General features: G+C 37.2%; 1 protein-coding gene across 1 annotated transcript; it reads left to right on the top strand.

Moving 5' to 3' along the window:
- The first annotated feature begins 1381 nt into the window (after nt 1-1381).
- On the top strand, nt 1382-19398 carry LOC121870425. Its single transcript, XM_042372260.1, has 8 exons — nt 1382-1554; nt 3054-3181; nt 6355-6459; nt 7233-7369; nt 10750-10889; nt 13966-14103; nt 17980-18086; nt 19307-19398. The coding sequence occupies exons 1-8, from the start codon at nt 1382-1384 to the stop codon at nt 19396-19398; spliced, it is 1020 nt and encodes a 339-aa protein (XP_042228194.1).
- Nucleotides 19399-20361: the final 963 nt, after the last annotated feature.

Raw genomic sequence — 20361 nt, 5'->3', positions numbered from 1 at the left:
AATTGTTTGCATTACACAAGTTGACTAGTCATTACACGAAATGACTGATTACACACTTTGACTGTAACATATATATGGGCAGATGCAAGGGGGGGTCCTCGGGGTCCGGACTCCCCCTTGTCATCAGAAAATTTCAATGCTTTTTCTTAATACAGCATTGTACTCGGGCATTTTTGTATAGTAAAAAGTAATCACTATTGACCTCACAATATCTCCTAATATCAAGTGCACATGGCTTCAAAATACCCATAATAATGGTCAGATTTCTAAAAATGTGCTGGGGGGGGGGGCCTACAGCATCCCCCCCCCCACACCAAAAAAGCCCCCAGTTGGGTGGGGTCGTCAAGTTCTCTCATCCACAACTTCTTGGACCCCCCCCCCAACTTTTGATATTTCTGGATCTGCCCCTGATATGTGCTAGGGTTCTGCTGCTTGATTGTCATGCAGCAAGCTAGAAATAGCATTTATGGCTGAAAATGACTATATCTTTCTCACCGTCTCAGAGTACTGTACACATTGGAAACAAATATTCTTATTCATTACTTTTATCCACTGGAATATAATTTTCTACTTCTTATAAAGGTAATAAAAATTTACTTACAACTTGATAAACATAAATTTTGTAGGTGACCATAAAATCTGTGTGTTGTACACAAGGGAGAAATTAGGGGAAGAGGATGTATGGATCAGGTGTTTGTATTGAGGATTGTTAGTGGAAAAAAATTGGTTTGGGAGAAGAATGTTTGTGGTTTTTTTGGCTTATGCTACATATGGGTGGCATCCATAATTTTGTGTTAACTCTTTAAAGACGATTACCACAATTGTTGTATTACACCTGCCATGGTGATTCTTACAATTATGCCTTGACTTTTCCCATTTAATTTTTAATGTTTAGGCACTATTTTATGGGTCCCTCGCCAGCCTGGTAACTCTGTGTCTGACAGTGGTTGTACATTTAAAATTGTTTAACAAGTATAGTGTTGTGAGTGAAAAATTATCAGTCATCAGAATTATGCTGAAGATAATTATAGTAACCCCTTCACACATAAGCATTCTCTCACATCAAATACAGTACTGTATATTTAGTTAGACTAGTAACTGCTAAAAAATTAAGCTCAGTAAGATGGACAAATATAATGACATGACTCACAACAACGTAATGAATAAACAGAAGACCCCCACCACCTCCATGGATCACTACTGTACTTGAATGTGGTTTTCTCACCCAAAACTTGCATAGTGGTCCCATGGTGAGGGATGTAAAAGTTATAAAGTAGAAGAGAAAGAATGTGCATTACAGCACAGATTGCTTGTGTGTGACTTGTTATTTTAAATATACAGGGAAAGGGAAAAGGTGTATGTTCTGAGAAGGAGAATATGGATGTTGAAGGAACAGAATGTCAGGGAAGTATTTTATGCTGAAGTGAGAAGAGAGGAATCAGACAGCGACAGTGTGAGGGGTAGTGTGGCAAGACACGGGGGCAAAATAAAGGATGTTCTGCAAAGTGCAGCTGATGAGATGTGTGGCTCGACAAAGGGCCAGCTCGGCGTATAGTAACTGGGCGATAAAATGATGAAGTGGACCAAGTGATAAAGGAGAAAAGATGATTGTATAATGCCTAGAGGATGAAGATGGGTAGTGGCAAGGGGGAATATTTAAGGCCACATGCAGGGCCACTTGAGAGGTTTACAAGGCTCAAGTGTTAACAAGATGCATTTGCAGATATGCTTCATGGTGTGACTGCAAGAGGTGAGGTATACAGAATATTACTAGGTCAAACACAGGGCAGTATTGGTGAGCAGTGCATGAGAAATGACCATGTAATATAGTTGTTGATAATGACGAAATGAAGGAAACCTGGGGAAAGTAATACAATTGGCTGCTGAATGAGGAGTACTCCTCAGCTAAGCCATGACATATGGCTTTAATATCATAGTGACACACCAACAGTAAGTCTACTGCACTGTACATACAGTACTGCATATACATTTGAGGTGCTTTGCTTTTACAAGATTTGATTTTTGATGAAGTTTTAACTGGAGAAGAAATGGTAAACTCGTCAATTTAACCTTTTAATCTTTCCACTGACATCAGATCAAATTCAAAGATACTAAACGCATCAGCGCTCCCAGTCACATTACCTTGAATCAGCATCTTTGCACTGCTTCACCTAGTAATCCTGTGACCCATGATAACTAGAACTCCACATTTATTTTACTTAACTTAATTAACCACTCTTAATGCAATACAATACCGTATGTTGTTTTCAGTCTAATTGTCTTTATAAACTAATGAGATCTGGTACAGGAAGCCATGAGATGCCTGTGTCAGCACCTTATTACCTTCCAAAACTGTAAAAACTACAAAAAAGCAAAATTTTATTCATAACTTCGGATTTGTCTTAATTATTTCAAAACCTGGGACTTTATTTTTTTTTATTTTTAGGGTAACCTAGGATTATTGTAAACCAGATCTTAGTAAATTAGGGACTACCTTTACACAAAATAAAAACTATTAGCCTCTTCTTTACTGAAATCTTACTTCAGTATTTGGTACAGTTTCACCCAAAAGTTCGTTAACTCTCCCAGCCAGTTATTGCTGCAGTGCCTGCTTCAGATGTTTGAAACTGTCTCAGTACCAACCAGAACATGAAACTACGATGAATCTATAAGGTTCAAAGTAACAGACTCAAGTTCATACATCTGAAGCAAGCAGTGCATCAATAGCTGGCTGGGAGAGATAACAAACTTTTGGGTGAGGCTGTACATGTGCACTGCGTGCACAATTGTCCAAATCATACCTTGACAGCTGATCGTGAGCACATGTAACACATTAAGCCTTATTTTTACACCACGTGGTGGCAACACTTCTGCTACGTCAACAAAGTCTCGGGACAAACACTGACAAAATGAAATGTTGCGAATATCATCCAATGACCACCTACATCCATTTTTCACGCTGTCTCCTCGACCAATTATAATTGTTTTGAAAATTTATGAAATAATAACCCTACTTAGAGGTTTGATTATGTAGCTAGTTGATGCCATGCTAGTGGCCAGTATTCTCTTGTGTTTTATGCTGATGAGATGTCATTAGACACCTCGGATAATAAAGAGGAATTTTTACTGGAATGCAACGGTGATTATGATCCTGAAAAAGAGATAGATCTCAGTGAAGACAGTAGTAGTGGCAGCACCTCTGCCAGCAGTTGCCCACCACCCCCCTCCTCAAACCCCTCCTTCTCCACTCCTCATTTCTTGCTCGTATCAGACCCTTACAGATAAAAGACCAGATATTTTTTGCAAAACCTTGACATCACTCATATGATAAATAAACGTAACATTACTTTGTATGCTATAATTTTCATACATATTTATCCATTTCCCAGTACTAGTATATACAGGGGTAGTGAAAACTTACAAAAAAATTACTTTCCGGGGGGGGGGGGGTTGTATTACAATAAATATGTGGTGCCCACTTCCTGATTGCTTTGATTGTTCAGTAATCCCTTCACTACGATGTCTCTTTATCTATTTTATTCTGTCTGCTGCCAGACAATTTTGTTTAACTGGTGAAGTTCTATCTTGTAGACAAGGGATTAAACAAAATTTTCTTGATCTACAAGATGTAGATTCAAACATATCCATAATCTATTTGCTTATAAATGCCACCTTTTGCAAAGTAATACCTTACTTAGAACATGAATTCATCCCTTTCTCATCCTATTGTAACTAATATTTTCATTTGGCTAGCTCTAGACAACTACACTCAGCAGAGGAAACCCCATTGGTATTGTCAAAATGTTATCCTGCATTGTAATCTCTCCCAACTGATATACACTTTTCCTCCTCACCTCCAGTTCCCCATCTCCCATCCACAGAAAGGCACACCTCCTCCCCTCTCCCTCCCGATCACTAGTGAATGCTCCAAATTCACTCTTCAAAGTTCATACCTCAGGGAGAGAGAGAGAGGATTGGCAACGCTAAGTGGTAAACACGGGAGTGGAGCCAATTGTACATTGTACTGTAGAGTACAGCCAGCTGGCCTACCTGCTGCTGTCAACATGCATCTTAATCTGTAACCTACAAACTTCTGTGTTGACACTAATCACTGCTAAGTATTTAGTTATGATATTGAAATATATCTGAATAAAATCTTATATATTGAGAAAATGTCCTAAATATTTTACAAAGCAGGCAACAAGTGTACGAGTATGTGGAGAGAAGCTGTGGTGTTAGTGACTGAGAGAATGTCATTGCCACAATTTATAAATGATTTTCTACAGTGCTCTGTTAGTGCATCAGGCAAAACATTCCTGAAACATAGAGGATTGAATTAAAATTACCCAAGCAAAATTATGTTTACTGTAAGAATATTATCATCCTGTACTGTACTGGGATTTACTGAACAATAACCTTTTGAAACCGGTGGGTGTCTGATGTTGTGATGGATTTAATCTAATGTGACCAAATTAAAATGATATAATAGGTTCTGTTCAAAGAAATCATGTCTGTAGGATGTAGTAGGTATACTGAAGAGCTTATGGTATTGAAGGGGGAGTAAGGCAGTGATATACTGTATGGGGATGGAATTCAAAGGAGAGTAGAATTCGAATACAGTAATACCTTGGTTTACGCGGTTCTCGTTTACGCATTTCCACATTTACACGGTCCCTGCCAGAACCGGAATGCCCAATTTACGTGGTGCATCTACTCATATACGCGGGTGAAATATACATTTTTTATTTAGCTCATAAAATTCATACAAATTACCCGGCCAGAATATAATTTACATTGCTGGAATTCTTACAATATGATGATCATTTTAAATATAAACATCATGGATTTTGCATTAGACATACAAATTTTACATCTAATGAAAGAATTTTGTTTACACAGAGCAAATATGTTATCTTTTGTGTAAAATATATGACGTGTATATTCAAAATATTCCTGGTCTTGCAAGGAATCCAGCAATGTCAATTATATTATCCTAACTTTAGTCTGAGGTAATATTTATTACTAAACATTAAAATCTATTGTTTCACCCAAACATTTCTCAGAGAGGGAGGAGCCAGCGAGCGTGGGAAGAGGGGGTGAGTTGAGTCCATTATTTGATTGGACATTAACCTGGCGACTGTATTTCTCTTAAATATTAATTGTGTGTGCATACCATCATAAAATTAAGATGTTATTTTTACTACAACATAGGTATTGTGTCGGAAAAAGTGGAGTTTGGGAATCTGCCCAGTCTCTATTTCAATTAATCCCATATGTTCTGTTATTCCATTTACGTGTTTCTCGTTTTACGTGGACCGCGGGTTCAATTGACCGCGTAAATCCATAAATCGGGGTATTACTGTACAGAAAACACAAAGAAAATAGTAGTCTGGGCACCATAACTAAACCTATATGGTACTGGATTGAGTAACAGAATTAATACTTAAGGTGATGATTGCAGAGTAACAGAATTGATACTCAAATTATTTATGAACTTGGAAAAATAAAGTTACTTGTAGTGAGTATAGACTTTCTGAAGGCATTTGATAAAAGTGAACTTGAATACTTTCTGGGTAATGCTAAAATTATACACTTAAGACGAAAGATAAATATTGCAACGTCATTCTTCAATTGTAGAAAAGCATGTGATGTAGGATCAGTGGTCTCCAACCTTTGGTAGGCTCTGGGCCACATTTGTCATTGTATATATAGTGGAGGGCGCCAAAACTTTGGATCTTCATTCAAGAAAAAAGTCAAATATACTGTGCAGTTATTTGCAGTTTTACACATCTAACTGTTACCAGTTACATACTTTTTACATTTACTCTTTAACAGGACGTGTGTATTTATCCCAGTGAGAAGGCTGGCTCTCTCTGGGTCTGGTCTGGGGTAAATACGCACATCCTGTACACGATAGACTCTGAACAAACACGCAGCTCCTCTCTCTCTCTTTCTCTCTCAAACTATAAAGTTGTACCAGTTATTATGTACATATTTTCATTAATTTCACTCTTACAAAGAATCCCGAAAAATTCCAAATTTTCTAATAAAGCCTTGTGGGTTCCATAATACGGTTCTGTGAGCGACCACTGATGTAGACAGTAAACTAAGCGAAAATTTGGTTGTTGGAGTGGAACATTAATGGTTTTTGGCTTTCTAGTACAGTACATGTGAAGCTGTGATGAGAGATGAAAGCATACATTATTTAATCAGAGTGAGAGAAAAGATGGCATTTGAAAGAAGGTCTTGATATTTACTTAGTGTTCTTTTTGTTGATGATTTTTTTTTATTACTGACAAAAATGAAGAGAAGGTGTATTCGATGGTAAAAGATTTTGATATATTGATATAACAGATAGTAATTGTGAATATAGCAAACAGGTTTTTGATAAAATCAAACTTACATACCCAAAGAAAGCTAGACTACCTATTTGGGTTCAGTGCCAACTCATATTGGAGAGTAAGTTGTGACCTTACATTTTACTTTTATCCTTTTTGCCACTAATTGGCTCATTGGCCATTTGGGTGATTGGTTATGTCTCTGTTACACACTGTTGGCAAGTACTGTACTGTACTGGGCATGTACTGGCTCTAGAATGTACTGTATCTGTCTGTACTGTACTTGGTCCAGTGTTGGTCAAGTTTGGTCTCGAATGAGCTCACACTTGTGACTTCCTCAACCTTAAGCTGTGACCCTTAGTGGGGCAGGCATCCGCCAGTTCCAGATATGAACACATGACTGAGTAATGCCCTTTGAGATGTTTATAAACTTCAATTAAGTCATCCTCTGCCCATCTATAGTATAACGTAGGCAGTTGCAGGCATTCTAATTTCTCTGGGTAACTGAGGTGCCATAGTGCAGGCACTAGTCTGGTAGCCTTTTTGGACATTTTCAATCAATTGACAGTCTCTAGCACATCTCAAGGCCCACGTGGGGATGCAATCCTCTAAGCTATGTATTTGTAGCACTTATTTAATAGAACAATTTAATTATGTGCAAATCTCTCTTTAACTCCAAATATCCATAGTTCTGTAATCATTAAAAATTGATCCCATGCTCCTTGAACATTTTTAACTGGAAATGGCCTAAGAAGAAAATGGATAAACTTTTGAAGAATTTATATAAAGTCTTGGGACACCCTGTACATAAATGCATAAGAGAATAGAACACTAAATGGTAAGGGTCTGAACAAAATGAATGGGGTTACTGTAGATAACAAATAGATCAGTAAGAATATTATGTACACATCATTGCAGGTCCTCCTAAAGGTGAGAAGGCAGAGAGAGATCATTCAGGAGAACCAAAAGATGGAGAGTCTTCAACAAAACATGAGGAAGATTTCTTGGGATTTTCTCCATCTGCAGACAAAGTAAGCTCTTTTTTTCAGTCATGTAATTATAAATTCTTTCAGAAAAAATTGCATAGAAATAGGCTGAGCCTATTTCTCTATTTTCTGGTAAATTTGGAAAATTTTGAGCAATGTTACTTCTACAAAAAACTTTTTACAAGGTACAGATTAATAAAAGTGATGTTTGAATCATATCACAGAAAGTGATGATCATAATTGAAGGATATTAGTCGAATGAGGACAGTTAATGAAAAATAGTGACTACAGTTATGGCCAGGTTCTCCTCAGTAAAGATAAGAAGCAACAAAGTACCAAAGAATGTTTCAAGAGAGAGAGAAACAGCTGAAATCTCATTCTATAACCTAAGTCAGAATCTTCCAACTCTGTGTATTCATCGATTCTAAAAGGTCATGCAGTATACATCCTCAGATCCCAGGGCCCAAACTTGTGACTGTGATCTTAACCACAAGTACTGTACAGTACATTTATATAAATTATTCTTCACCTTTATTCTGGAGCCCTGAAGGATATCCACTTTCATGAAAATGACTTAACCACTCGTGTACATGATCCCTTCTGTGCTGAATAAAATCATCTGGCATTATTCAAATTAAATATTAAAAGTGGCATCCCCTTAGTGAAGGAATTTAAAGTGGAGAAGGCTTGAGAGGTTTGTTGTTAACCGAATGGAAGAAGTTTCAATCTGTTCATTTCTTGGCAGGCTACAAAGTGCTCAGACCTCTTCAAGTACCTCAGACACCAGTCCCCCCCCCCCCTTTACGCAGTCAGGATGTTTTGTTCCTGCTCTGACTCTATGGATACTAAATGTTTTCTTTGTGATATTTAACACTTACATATGGTGTTTTATAACCATTTGGTCTTGGGGACTATGTTGATGTTTAAATTGTCTTGCAAAAATGTGTACAGGTATAGGACCATTTATCAGGTATGCTTGGGACCTGGGGGCTTCCAGATAGGGTTATTTCTGGAATTTGGAGTGCCAGGCCAAAATGTACAGTAAACCCTCTGTAACTGACTGTGAAGCCTGTTCAGATTACTTGATTCACCCCTATAATTAGCTATACCTGTACACTAACATTAAAGCTTATAATTATAGGCATATAAACAGCAAAAACAAAAGCATACAAAAAGCAGTAATGTAAGTATAAACAGAGCAAAAATTATGCAAGTCAGTATACAGTACACACTGTATCACAGTTCTCGGGGATGCTGACAGCCTCGATGCTCACCTTTGTAACCAGCCTAGTTGGCTTTCCTAGCAACAGTGCTTTGCACCGTGGACCCTCTGACCTCCTCACTCTTTTCACACTGCTTCACAGTGGATACTCGTATACCTTATTATAATTAATTACTTATTATATTTATTATAGCTTTGCACTTTCTGTATGTAGGATTGTGTGTGCATGTAGGTGTGTAGGTGAGTAAAAAAAATAAAAATAAAATTATATACAGTACGCCCTGATAATTCACGGATTTTTATTTCGCGGTTGTCTATTAATTGCGGATGACACCCTGGATGTACCCAAGAATGTCTGTGGGTAGTTTTAAAAAAATAAAAATAAAATTATATACAGTACGCCCTGATAATTCACGGATTTTTATTTCGCGGTTGTCTATTAATTGCGGATGACACCCTGGATGTACCCAAGAATGTCTGTGGGTAGTTTTAAAGTTGCCGGCTTTTTCGCGGCTGGGACAGGGAGTCATTCGTTCAAGAGACAGTAATTTCCTTTACCTGTATTGTATATTTGTGTGTGTGTGTGTGTAAACACACGCACATACAAAACACATACAAATAGATAATAATGGGAAATTCCTCTCACAAATAATCAGAAACAAATGTAGTATTAAAAATGTTGAGTCTACCCTCAAGTCTATTCCGTGCTTTGTTATTAATAAAGCATAGAGTGGACTTGAGGGTAGAATAAACATTTTTTAATACTACATTTGTTTCTGATTATTTGTGAGAGGATTTTCCCATTATTATTTATTTGTATGTGTTTTGTGTGTGTATGTGTGTGTCTACATACACACACATATATACAATACAGGTAAATATAGGTAAAAGAAATAATTGCCCTAAGGGGGAATATACATTTTACATTTCTTTGTACACAAGGAAAAATGTTACCCCCCCCCCTGGTCAGGAAATGTTATTCGCTGATTTGGCGATTCGTGGCCATTTTGAGAACCTAACCCTGGCAAATTTGAAGGGCATGCTGTACTATATTGCATTCCCCAGCCTCACCTCTGTCTCCTGGATAAGTCTGATAAGTCCTCTGAAATGACTATTGTATGTCTCACATTCCTACCTGAGTATTTTCCTCCATTTTCTATTTTGGCACATAGGAGATTATGGTCCTAAGCTCCTCATATCTACTTGAACTTACGAGTTGAAAAATAACCCCAACACAACATAAAGGTCACTGGTGGAAAAATAGTTGGAAATTTCCCTGCTCAGCCTGGGAATTACTTGATGCTCATTTTAAATAACTAATTCTAGAACATAGCCAGTTTATGTAGCGTTCCAGATACCGGGACACCGAATAAATTGTCCCATACCTGCACTGTGTTCTAGACTCAAGTGTTCTGCTACTGGATGAGTTGGTTTGGGGATAACAACTCTCAGCATTAATTGTGATAAACACTTTAATGTATAATTCAGCCTATTTATTTGGTAATTGTGTAGTAGATGAGAGTCTGGCCCAAAACTTCTAAAAGGTGATCCTGGTTTGTTTTGGTGCAGGATATCAGTAAAGTTCCACATTAGATGATGTTGTTGGGTATCCCATTTTGAGGATATTAAATCATGCAGTAGTCTGTGTACTCTTATTTTAGGACTTAGTGTTTTCTCCTTTGTGTTTAATATGTTGCAAGATAGATTTGATAGTCAGCTGATTGAAATTGGGAATTCAGTCAAAGTAAGATTAGGTTGTAACATGAAATTTATAGCTTCGTCACTATCTGTTCAAGCATAGCATAATGAAATGTAAGTTTTATACAGTGATCTCTCCATTAGCCTGAATTCCCGATCCCCGGAACTCACCAATAACCGGAATTGAAATCGGCCCAGAAATTTCCAGAAAAATTCTCTAATTTTTTTTTAAATTCTGAGAAAATCTTTCCCAACTTCTCTGTTCTGGACCTGAGAGTCTATGAAATTGATCTTACAGGAAAACCATTAGGAGAAATGGCTTCATATTTGCTCTTTCCACAGTATTTCTTTCATTAGGCACCAAGACCCATCTGTTTATGATTATAAGCTACCGTGAAATTAACCTTCGTATGTTATGTGTGAACCCATCTTTTCTTACCTGTTTATGTTGTCACTGTAATATAAATGCACTTTGCTTGCAAGCTTATGTGAGATCTTTTTGCAGAGTAAGGCAGATGTGCTGATCAGTCGAGCAGATATAGCACAGGCCAATGCTATGGCTCGTCAGCTTCATGTGTTCAAACCCGGAATAGATTTTGTTCCTGGATCAAGATTAGAAGTGCTGGAGTCTCGGGATAATAATTGGTAAACTCTCTTAATAAGGCATATTGATCAATATCTAGAATGTATTTAATATTATTCCCAAGGTTGCTTTAATTCATACAGTATTAGGCAAAATAAGTATTTACAGTAAATTCTGCCTATTCCATGGGATTATATTTCTATAGATTCTGCAGAATTATAGTACTGCTCTTCATGTAGCAACATAAACAAATAATCTAGGGGCATGGTAGGCAAGCCCTGAATAAAGGAGTTTACTGTTAAGGTTAGCGTACTGTAAGCATGTACTGTGCCCACGGAAAGGAATGAGTTTTAATCCCCCCAAAATATTATGTGAACTGTATAGAGTTCAACCCCCTATTTTTTTTGCATAAAATTTGATCATAAAAGCTCTAACTATACTTGAGTGTACTGTGTAGTATATGATAACCCAATATATAGTCCTCCTGATAATCTGAATGCCTTGGCAAAAACAGTGCCGAGTGTGATTTCATAGTGGTGATTTCACGACAGGATGCTGTCCTGTAATGAGGAAATTAATGAATTTGGAAAACGTTCATACTGGTGCAACTCTTAAAAATTCTTTAATCAATGTGAAAATTTACATGAGAGTACAGTAGTTATATTCAAAAGGAATATATAGAACTTACAAAGAAGAAAAGAAATACAGCTTTGATTTTTACTGGATGTGCTTGGACAACTCTTAATATACTGTACATGTTATATTTCACAAAGTGGAACATAAGCCCAAATATTTTACTATTTGCTTTTAACATATGAGGCGCTCAGCGACACCCCTGCCAAAATGCATTTTCTGATGGATATCACTATTTTCACCCTTCCTCTACATGTTGGCATTGGATGAAACCCCCTAGCTAGAATAGAAATATGGTTGAAAGTCATTAAAAAATAAGGTGTGATTTTGCCTCGGGCCTGGAGCTATGTATCTGGCTGTGCGCTCAGTTCCAGAAAGTGGCAACATCCCGCTCAGAGCGAGAGGAGCACGCGCCAATGACAGTACGCCTCCCTCGGACCATACCCGCCAAGGCAGCCAATCACAATGGATTTCCTCTTGCTATGTCACAGCTCCTTGGCCAGTCCGTGCACCCAGATGCTGCCTCTTTAGTTTTGGCGTGTATTTTAGCATCAGAAGGTTCAGTGTACGTTCTGCTATTTTTGATAACTTTTCGGCGTAACATTGACATTATTCATGTTCCACGGGTGTGAGAAGTGCTGTGCAATATCTGCCCGATATTAGAGCAAGATTCAAGTGAGGCCAGGCCTTCTGGTGTGGGTTCAGGAGCCCATTATTCCTGAGCGTGTGTTTGACGCCAGTGCTCACGTGGACACCCCAGTAATGCTCGGTGATAGTGATTTTGGTGGTGAATTTAGTGTTGATTATGGTGATACAATTGCTACTGGTGATGGTGCAGGTAATGTGCATGATTGCAGAAAAAACCATACATCACGTTATGAACCATCGGAAGATCTTTTTAGAGACTGTGATGACCTACCTGTCGACAATAAAAGTGACTCACAGCATGATGAAAGTGATTATCATAATGACAATAACACTGAACGAACAGAGTAACTTTTTAGCGTGCTACAGAGCATCCGAAGAGCTTTTTGCCGACTTTGTGGTATGCATTGACGATGATAATGACGGTAAAAGTTAGCTTGAAATAGATGAAACTGAGTACTCATAATACAAAAAGTGACTGCTATGCATCACAAGACCTTTTTGCAGACTGTGATCCGGTACAGAATTACGTGACATGCACTGACGACAATAATGACGATGAAAGTGAAGATGAAAACGATGAAAGCGAGTCTAATGGTAACACAAACAGTGACACTAATGTATCACAACAAGAACATACAGACTGTGAGGAGGTAGAAGTGGACAGTGATGAGACATGCATTGACTTTGATAGTGATGAAAGTGAGCCTGACCCAACAAATGCTAGTGAAAGTGAGCCCATGCCTCAGTCTTATAATGAAACTGAACTGTTGCCGGCATCAATAATCAACGATTTAGTTGATGAAGAATCTATGTGGCAATTTTTAGAGAAGACAGAGAAAGACTTTGATCAGTACGTGATTGATTATGATGAGACCATTAAAGTTATACGCACTCCTCAGGATTTACGTAACTTCAACGATCTTCAAGGATAATGAAACAAAGGAACTAAGCAAAGTAAGATTGTAATACTATTATCATAATATTGTTTTTACCAAAGATTATGTAAACTTTCTCCACCTTTGCATTCAAATGTTGGGGGGGGGGGGTTGTAGGATTGGCAAATGAGTTTTTTATTGTTATTTCTTTTTTTTTCTTTTTTTTTAGGAGGGGGTGTAAGACGAGTGCTGTTTTCTGTGATTATTAACTTGTTTTACAGTATTAGCCCAAAATAATAAGAAAATTTTGCAGAAAAACACAATTATTGTTGGTTTGAAGATCAAACAACTGTACATCACGGGTAGTTATTCTCATTCAACTCGCGATAAAATAATAACTATTTACAGAACTAACTTCCAGTTTTTATTGTTCACTAGGAGAGGGATTGAGCTGCACAATAAAAAAAAATAACTCTAGCTTTAAAAACAAAAAAGTTATGGTGTTTGAACTTCGAAAAACTTTAAACGCGTTTTTCTCATTTTTTTTAATTTGGCGCTTCACCCCCTTCTGACGCAGAGCACCTCATATACTGTACCATATACTGTATATATATATATATATATATATATATATATATATATATATATATATATATATATATATATATATATATATATATATATATATATATATATATATATATATATATATATATATATATGTATGTATGTATGTATATATATATATATATATATATATATATATATATATATATATATATATATATATATATATATATATATATATATATATATATATATATATATATATATATATATATATATATATATATATATATATATATATATATATATATATATATATATATATATATATATATATATATATATATATATATATATATATATATATATATATATATATAAGTAGTACTGTAATACATGACCTCACTATTTTCAGGTACCAATGCAAAATTGTAGAAGTGGACTGGGGGGAACTAGACATCCTGGTTCACTATGAACGCTGGTCTAATCGGTTTGATGAATGGCTCAAAATGGACTCCACTAGAATTAGGCCAATGATTCGCAGTTCACTAAGGTGCTGTAACATTTATATTGCATAATAATGCATTATTGTAAATATGTGAAGATGATGTATATGTCCCAATTATTTTCTTTTTCCATGGAAGAAAGTAAGGTTCAGCTATAGTGAAACCCATTTTAAATAGTGGAAAACAGTTTTTACCTCATAATGTGTCTTGGGTGTTTGAGCATCTTGCATCATTACGATAATAATCCAACCTAAATCATTGAAGGGAATTTTTAATCATCTGGCTGTTCCTCCAGGGTGTATCAGTCAGGCATGTACCCAGATGTTTCAGAAAGAGTAGTCACAGAATTTAAAGCTCCTTATAGTCAGTTTATTTTAGGTTAGTCTGTCCTTAGTTATGTCCAAGACATCAGGTTGGGATTTAGTTGCAGAGTTTTATAATGATGATGATGATGATGATGAGATAACATCATCAATTTTTTAATGATTTTTTTATTACAAGTACAGGTACTTATACGGGCCAAATTTGTGGGGGTTAGGTTCTCAAAATGGCTGCAAATAACATTTGCAGACCGGGGGGGGGGGACATTTTTACTTGCGTACAAAGAAATGTATACATATTCCCTCTATGTGTTTGCCCTTAGGACAATTATTTCCTTTACCAGTAGTATTGTATGTGTGTGTGTGTGTAGGGCAGGGTGAAACTATGGGCAAGTTTCTTTACACCATTTGTCTCTGTCTACCCAGCAGTAATTGGGAACCTGGATGTTAATCGATTTGCGGACCGTATTCCGGGGTAACGGTTAGCCAGTGCAGTTGGCGAGCTGTCCCCTCTTCTCGGACTATTCCGTGACACTGGGTCATGCAGCTCATTAACTTAGGGTGTGGTTGTTGTGTAGGCGACAGCTTCTACACCTTAACAAATTCACGCCTAGGAGGCCCTTGGGCCGGTCATCCTCGATTTCGAGGGGCATCCATTAGATACACACATACATAAAACACATACATACAAATAAATAAAAATTGGAAAATTCTCTCACAAATACAGCTCCTCCCCGACTTACGACCTACTCTACTTACGGCCACCCGCACTTACGACCTGCCTCAGTCATACCAAAGTTTGGTCAAATTACGTATTTCGAGTCCCAAAGTCAGTACACAGACAAAATTTTCATTTGTAATTCACTTTAAAATGGCTGGCAAGCTTAAAAGTGAGTGTTTTGTGGTGCTGAGAAGAAAAAGAGACATCCATTTTAGATTTTCTGTGTACTGTACTGTATTATTTAAGCATTTCCGACTTACGACCATTTCGACTTACGACCTGGATTTGGGTCCCTAACCCCGTCGTAAGTCGAGGAGGAGCTGTAATCAGAAAAAAATTTATTAAAAATGTGAGTCTACCCTCAAGTCCATTTTCTATTACAGTACTTTATTAATAAAGCACGGACTTTAGGGTAGGCTGTCACATTTTTAATAAATTTGTTTCTGATTATTTGTTATAGGATTTTCAAATTATTATTTATTTGTATGTGTTTTGTGTGTGTGTCTGCACACACACACACACACACACACACATATTTACATTACAGGTAAAGGGAATTACTGTCTCTAGAATGAATGGCTCCCTGTTCCGGCCGCGAAAATGCCGGCAACTTTAAAACTACCCACGGACATTCTTGGGTACATCCAGGGTGTCATCCGTGAATAACCGAGAACCGCGAATTAAAATCCGCAAACTTGGGGGGCCCCCTGCACTGAGGACTAACTGCAAAATTTATGAGGTGATGTGAATGGTAAAAAGGCTGAGTATTGGTTAAAATGGCTATTAACTAATACTTCAACAAACTTACTGCAGTACTTTATTGACACGAACAATGTTTTACTTGAGAATCTATAAGGCTGGTTTTCTTACTGTTACCAGTGTTGGATTCTGTAGTGTGGCTTTAACCCATTTACTAAGAGGGACAGATAAGCCTACCTGTCTCATACATGAGAAACCTTGGTAAAGGGCAAGAGAAAGGATTGAGAGTGAAAGAAAAGACGTAAATAATGGAGAGGATGGAAATAGAAAACTGAAACGGGAAGAAAGAGGTCATGACATGGAGGACAGGGGAGGGTGTAATGTGGGGGTATAGGCAGATGAAGCAGTTACCATATAGGAGTGAGGGAGTGTGCACAGGAAGGTTATAAAATGTTTGATGAAGGTCAAGAGAAAGGGATAGGATATTGAGTGAGAGAAAGGATAGAAACAATGGAAATGATGTAAAATGGATACCACCTGTTGGAATACTTAAGAAAAAATGGATGAGTTTAGATGTGTGGGGGGGGGGATTAAGCAAACAGTTGTCTGTTGCAGGTAAATACATGCACACACATGCACAAGCATACTCGCTGGTATGTCAGTGTGAAGAAGTAAGATGAGAGATAGAAAGATTGATTTAATATGTTTATTATGAAGCAATCAGGCAGAAAGATCCCTGGGTACATAGATAAATCAGAAAGTTAGAGAAAGAGAGATAGAGAAAAATATCTAGTCTAGCTTTATATATGAGGTTTAAATTATATGAGTCGACAACATAAATAACGTTTGTGGCTCTAAGTAAGAGTTGAGATGGTTATGACGTAAAGGTGGTTTGTCATTAACAATTGCACGCAGTAAACCATGACATCGACAGGTGTGTCATTGTTGTGAATGATTTAAGTTTGGTGAAGTGCTGCATTAGTGCTTGGAGCTCATTGAGACCTTGTACTTCCCTGTATTAGCTGGCTTATGTATAAGTTACCTGAGATCAGCTCTAAGTTAGAAATTAAGTATTATACCTGAAATCGGAGAAGCATCTTGACCCTAGGCTGCATTTAGTGGTGGGATGTGACCCTCCTCACCCAACTGGTGTTGCTGGCTGGTGAATTATTGCAATATGTGTTGGTGGTTACAAAAAAAAAAGGTGAGGCTGCACCTACATCTGGTGTAGCTCATCCTCTTTTTGGGTCTTTGATAAACCACAGGGGCTCCTTGTTCGGTGGCTTCTGCTGGTGTAGGGACATTGTTCACTTGTCTGGCATCTACCACTTGTTGCATGTCAGAGTCCAGATGTGTCTACTGGACCATGTTCACTTGTCTGGCATCTACCACTTGTTGCATATCAGAGTCCAGATGTGTCTACTGGGCCACTGTTCCTCTGCACCACATGTATGTTTGATGATATGGAAAGTGGATACAGCGCTCGCCTCTTGTCCTTAGGGACATTCTATTGTTTCCGGGGTGTTCGTAGTCCACCTAGCTGTAAAGGGATACCTAACCATACAAGTTGGGGAAATAAAAGAGGTTAAATACAGAGCCAGCCATGTGTAATGAATGCTTAGTATACAGTGTGCTGTATCCACACTGTTCCTAATGGGCAGTCATACTTATTGAACCTTCTTTTTTCTTCTTTCTGAGTTCAGATGACTCAAATTCCATCCTTCCTCTCATTGGGGTGGCAGAGTGAACTGGAACCGAGACTTATGGTCTTGCTTTGTTGGTTTTTAACAGAGCCAAAATGGAATAGTATCAAGGAGCATGCATGCTTATGTGGCATTGGAGACTCAACCTTCTCCATTTAGGGGGAACTGCCATACTGTCTACCTATTGAGGAACCTGGTATGGTTAGAAAGGTTTATCTAATTTTTAAATTACTTTCTTGATTTTCAGAACTTCAGTCTTAAGATTCATATCCCTAGAAACCTGGTTTCACCCAATAGACCTGCTGACTATCTTGAGTTGCCTGACCTCAACAGAATGAGAAAATTAAATTTTTAGTCAAATCTTTCATATTCCTCTTGAACTTCAAGGTTTTCATCTTCATATGTTTATTTATATTTAATAAAAAAATTCATATATTTCTGTTTTTACTTTCTCAAAATTTTAATTTGTTATCACTTCAGGAAAGATAGGAGGAGCAGTCATTTTCGTGTTGGAGATAAAGTAACTGCACGTTGGGCTGCTGATGGCAAACGCTACCACGCTCGAATTACTAAATCATTAGGAGATGGTAAGTGACTCTTTCTGCGGAGTGATACTGGTGTAAAAAAATCATAACTAGTGAAACCATTTTCAGATTATCAGCTTTATAAATCTTTTCCCTAATTACATGTCCAGTTTTCACGAGTGTTTGGTAAATCCGAACAAACTATTACCTGGGCAACATTAATATCAGGTAAGCTACACGTTCATTAAAAAACACTACTGTATATACAATATACCATTTTCATTAATAGTGGATGAAATGCAGGTATGCCTCACTCTACAAATGTTTGTTATATGAAAATTTGCTTATTCAAAATTTTTATTCTTTGCACCTCTTTCTTACTATCTGAAAGAGATATTTGCTTGTGGAAAATGGTCCAATCGAAAATTAAAATCACACCCGCCAGACTCGGTCTGGGAGTCAGCTGAGTCACCCCCCTCCTCCGACATCCCCCTCAGCTTGCATCATCTCACACACCATTTACTTAGTGTTCAGTAGAAGTGAAATGATCTCTTTCTCTGTCTGTATTCGTGCCATCTTTTAATGTCTGTACACAATGGCATTACAGCAAGAGACTCCACAAACCTGTCATAAATGAAACCAAACTTCCTGAAAGAAGTTGAGCATATAGCTAAATTTGATCCCATTTTGAAACAACACATTCAACAGATTGAGAGTGGAGTAAGAACCCACACCACCAATCTTGGCAAAACAATTCAAAATGAGCTCATTGAATCAATCAGTGGGAAAATCATAGAAGGAATTGTGACAGGTAAGAAAATCAGGGTGCTACTCACTTATATTGAACTGCATGCCTGATATCAGTCACCAAGAACAGATGTCAGTCATCTTAAAGACTAAAAGATACCCCACAAGGTGGGAACAGCTGGCAAGGCAAGGTCGAAACTTCCTGAGGTAGTAAACAAAGACTACCTGCCTGATCTTATACTTGCACACCCTTTAATGATATGATTCATTACTTATCTTCCTGAAGCAACTGAGCTCAGTGGATGCATTCAAAAGCAACTAAAGCCCCTTTTTTAAGGGCTGTAGTGTCAGTGGTCTTTTGAACTACATGCTGCTGCTATATTTGTACTGTATTGCTTTTGTTGATCTCTTGGATATTTCTATATACTGAGTACAGTACTAGTGTACTTTTTCCTTAAAAAAATAAAAAATGAAACAACTAATATAATTTCTTAATCGGTTAAAACAGTAAGTGACATTTCTATGGATAATTACAGATCAGTATGAGGTCCTGTTTTTTGATGGAGTGGCAAAAATTCTTCGCTCTGGAGCACTTACAAAAGTCATTTTGCTTTATTCTTGTAAATAATTTACTTTTGTTTCATCATTACTAATTTTATGTATACTAGCTACTTTTTTATTTGTATTTATGAAAAAAAATTACTTTTAAGTATCAGACATCTGCACATCCAGACTGTCACAAAAGGGGGGTTTCTTTCAATTCATCTATCCAACTACTGTTAACCAATTAGTAGGGAAGGCGTTGTAATTATATTTAATTTTCTCCTTTCTTTCTACCTTCATCTCTTCTTTTTGTTATTTCTTTAATTGGTTTTGCTTTATTTTCCTCTTCAAACTTTCTTTCTTTCAATTTCTTACTTTATTAATTCTTTATGTTAACTATTTCTGAGTTACTTTTCTTCTCATAGATTCAGAGGGCCCCCCAAATTCGTGGGGGTTAGGTTCTGAAAATGGCCGCGAATCGGCAAATTGTGAATAACATTTGCTGATGGGGGGCGGGGGGGTGCATACATTTTTACTTGTGTACAAAGAAATGTATATGCCCTTTATGTGTAGACACACAGACACAAAACACATACAAATAACTAATAATGGGAAAATCCTCTCACAAATAATCAGAAACAAATGTAGTATTAAAAATGTTTAGTCTACGCTCAAGTCCACTACAGGTACAACATGCCCTTAAAATTCGTAGGAGTTTGGGTCTCAAAATGCCCACAAATTTACAAATCTGTGAATATCATTTGCTGACCCGAGGGGGTTACATTTTCATACAGTGAACCCTCACTTTACGCGGTTAATTCAACCCACGGCGGCGTAAAGTGAGCAACATAACATATGGGATTAATTGAAATAGAGACCGGGCCGACCCCCAAACTCCACTTTTTCAGACACAATACCTACGTTGTAGTAAAAATAACTTCTTAATTTTATGATGGTATGCACACACAATTAATAATTAAAGAGAAATATCAATAATATTAGGTTTTTTAACACTTACATTAGTAGAAAAGATGGCTGGGCACACGGG

The sequence above is a fragment of the Homarus americanus genome, unplaced genomic scaffold (genome assembly GCF_018991925.1).
Source record: "Homarus americanus isolate GMGI-L3 unplaced genomic scaffold, GMGI_Hamer_2.0 scaffold32583, whole genome shotgun sequence".
NCBI lineage: Eukaryota > Metazoa > Arthropoda > Malacostraca > Decapoda > Nephropidae > Homarus > Homarus americanus.
This window is presented reverse-complemented; position numbering and strand designations above follow the sequence as displayed.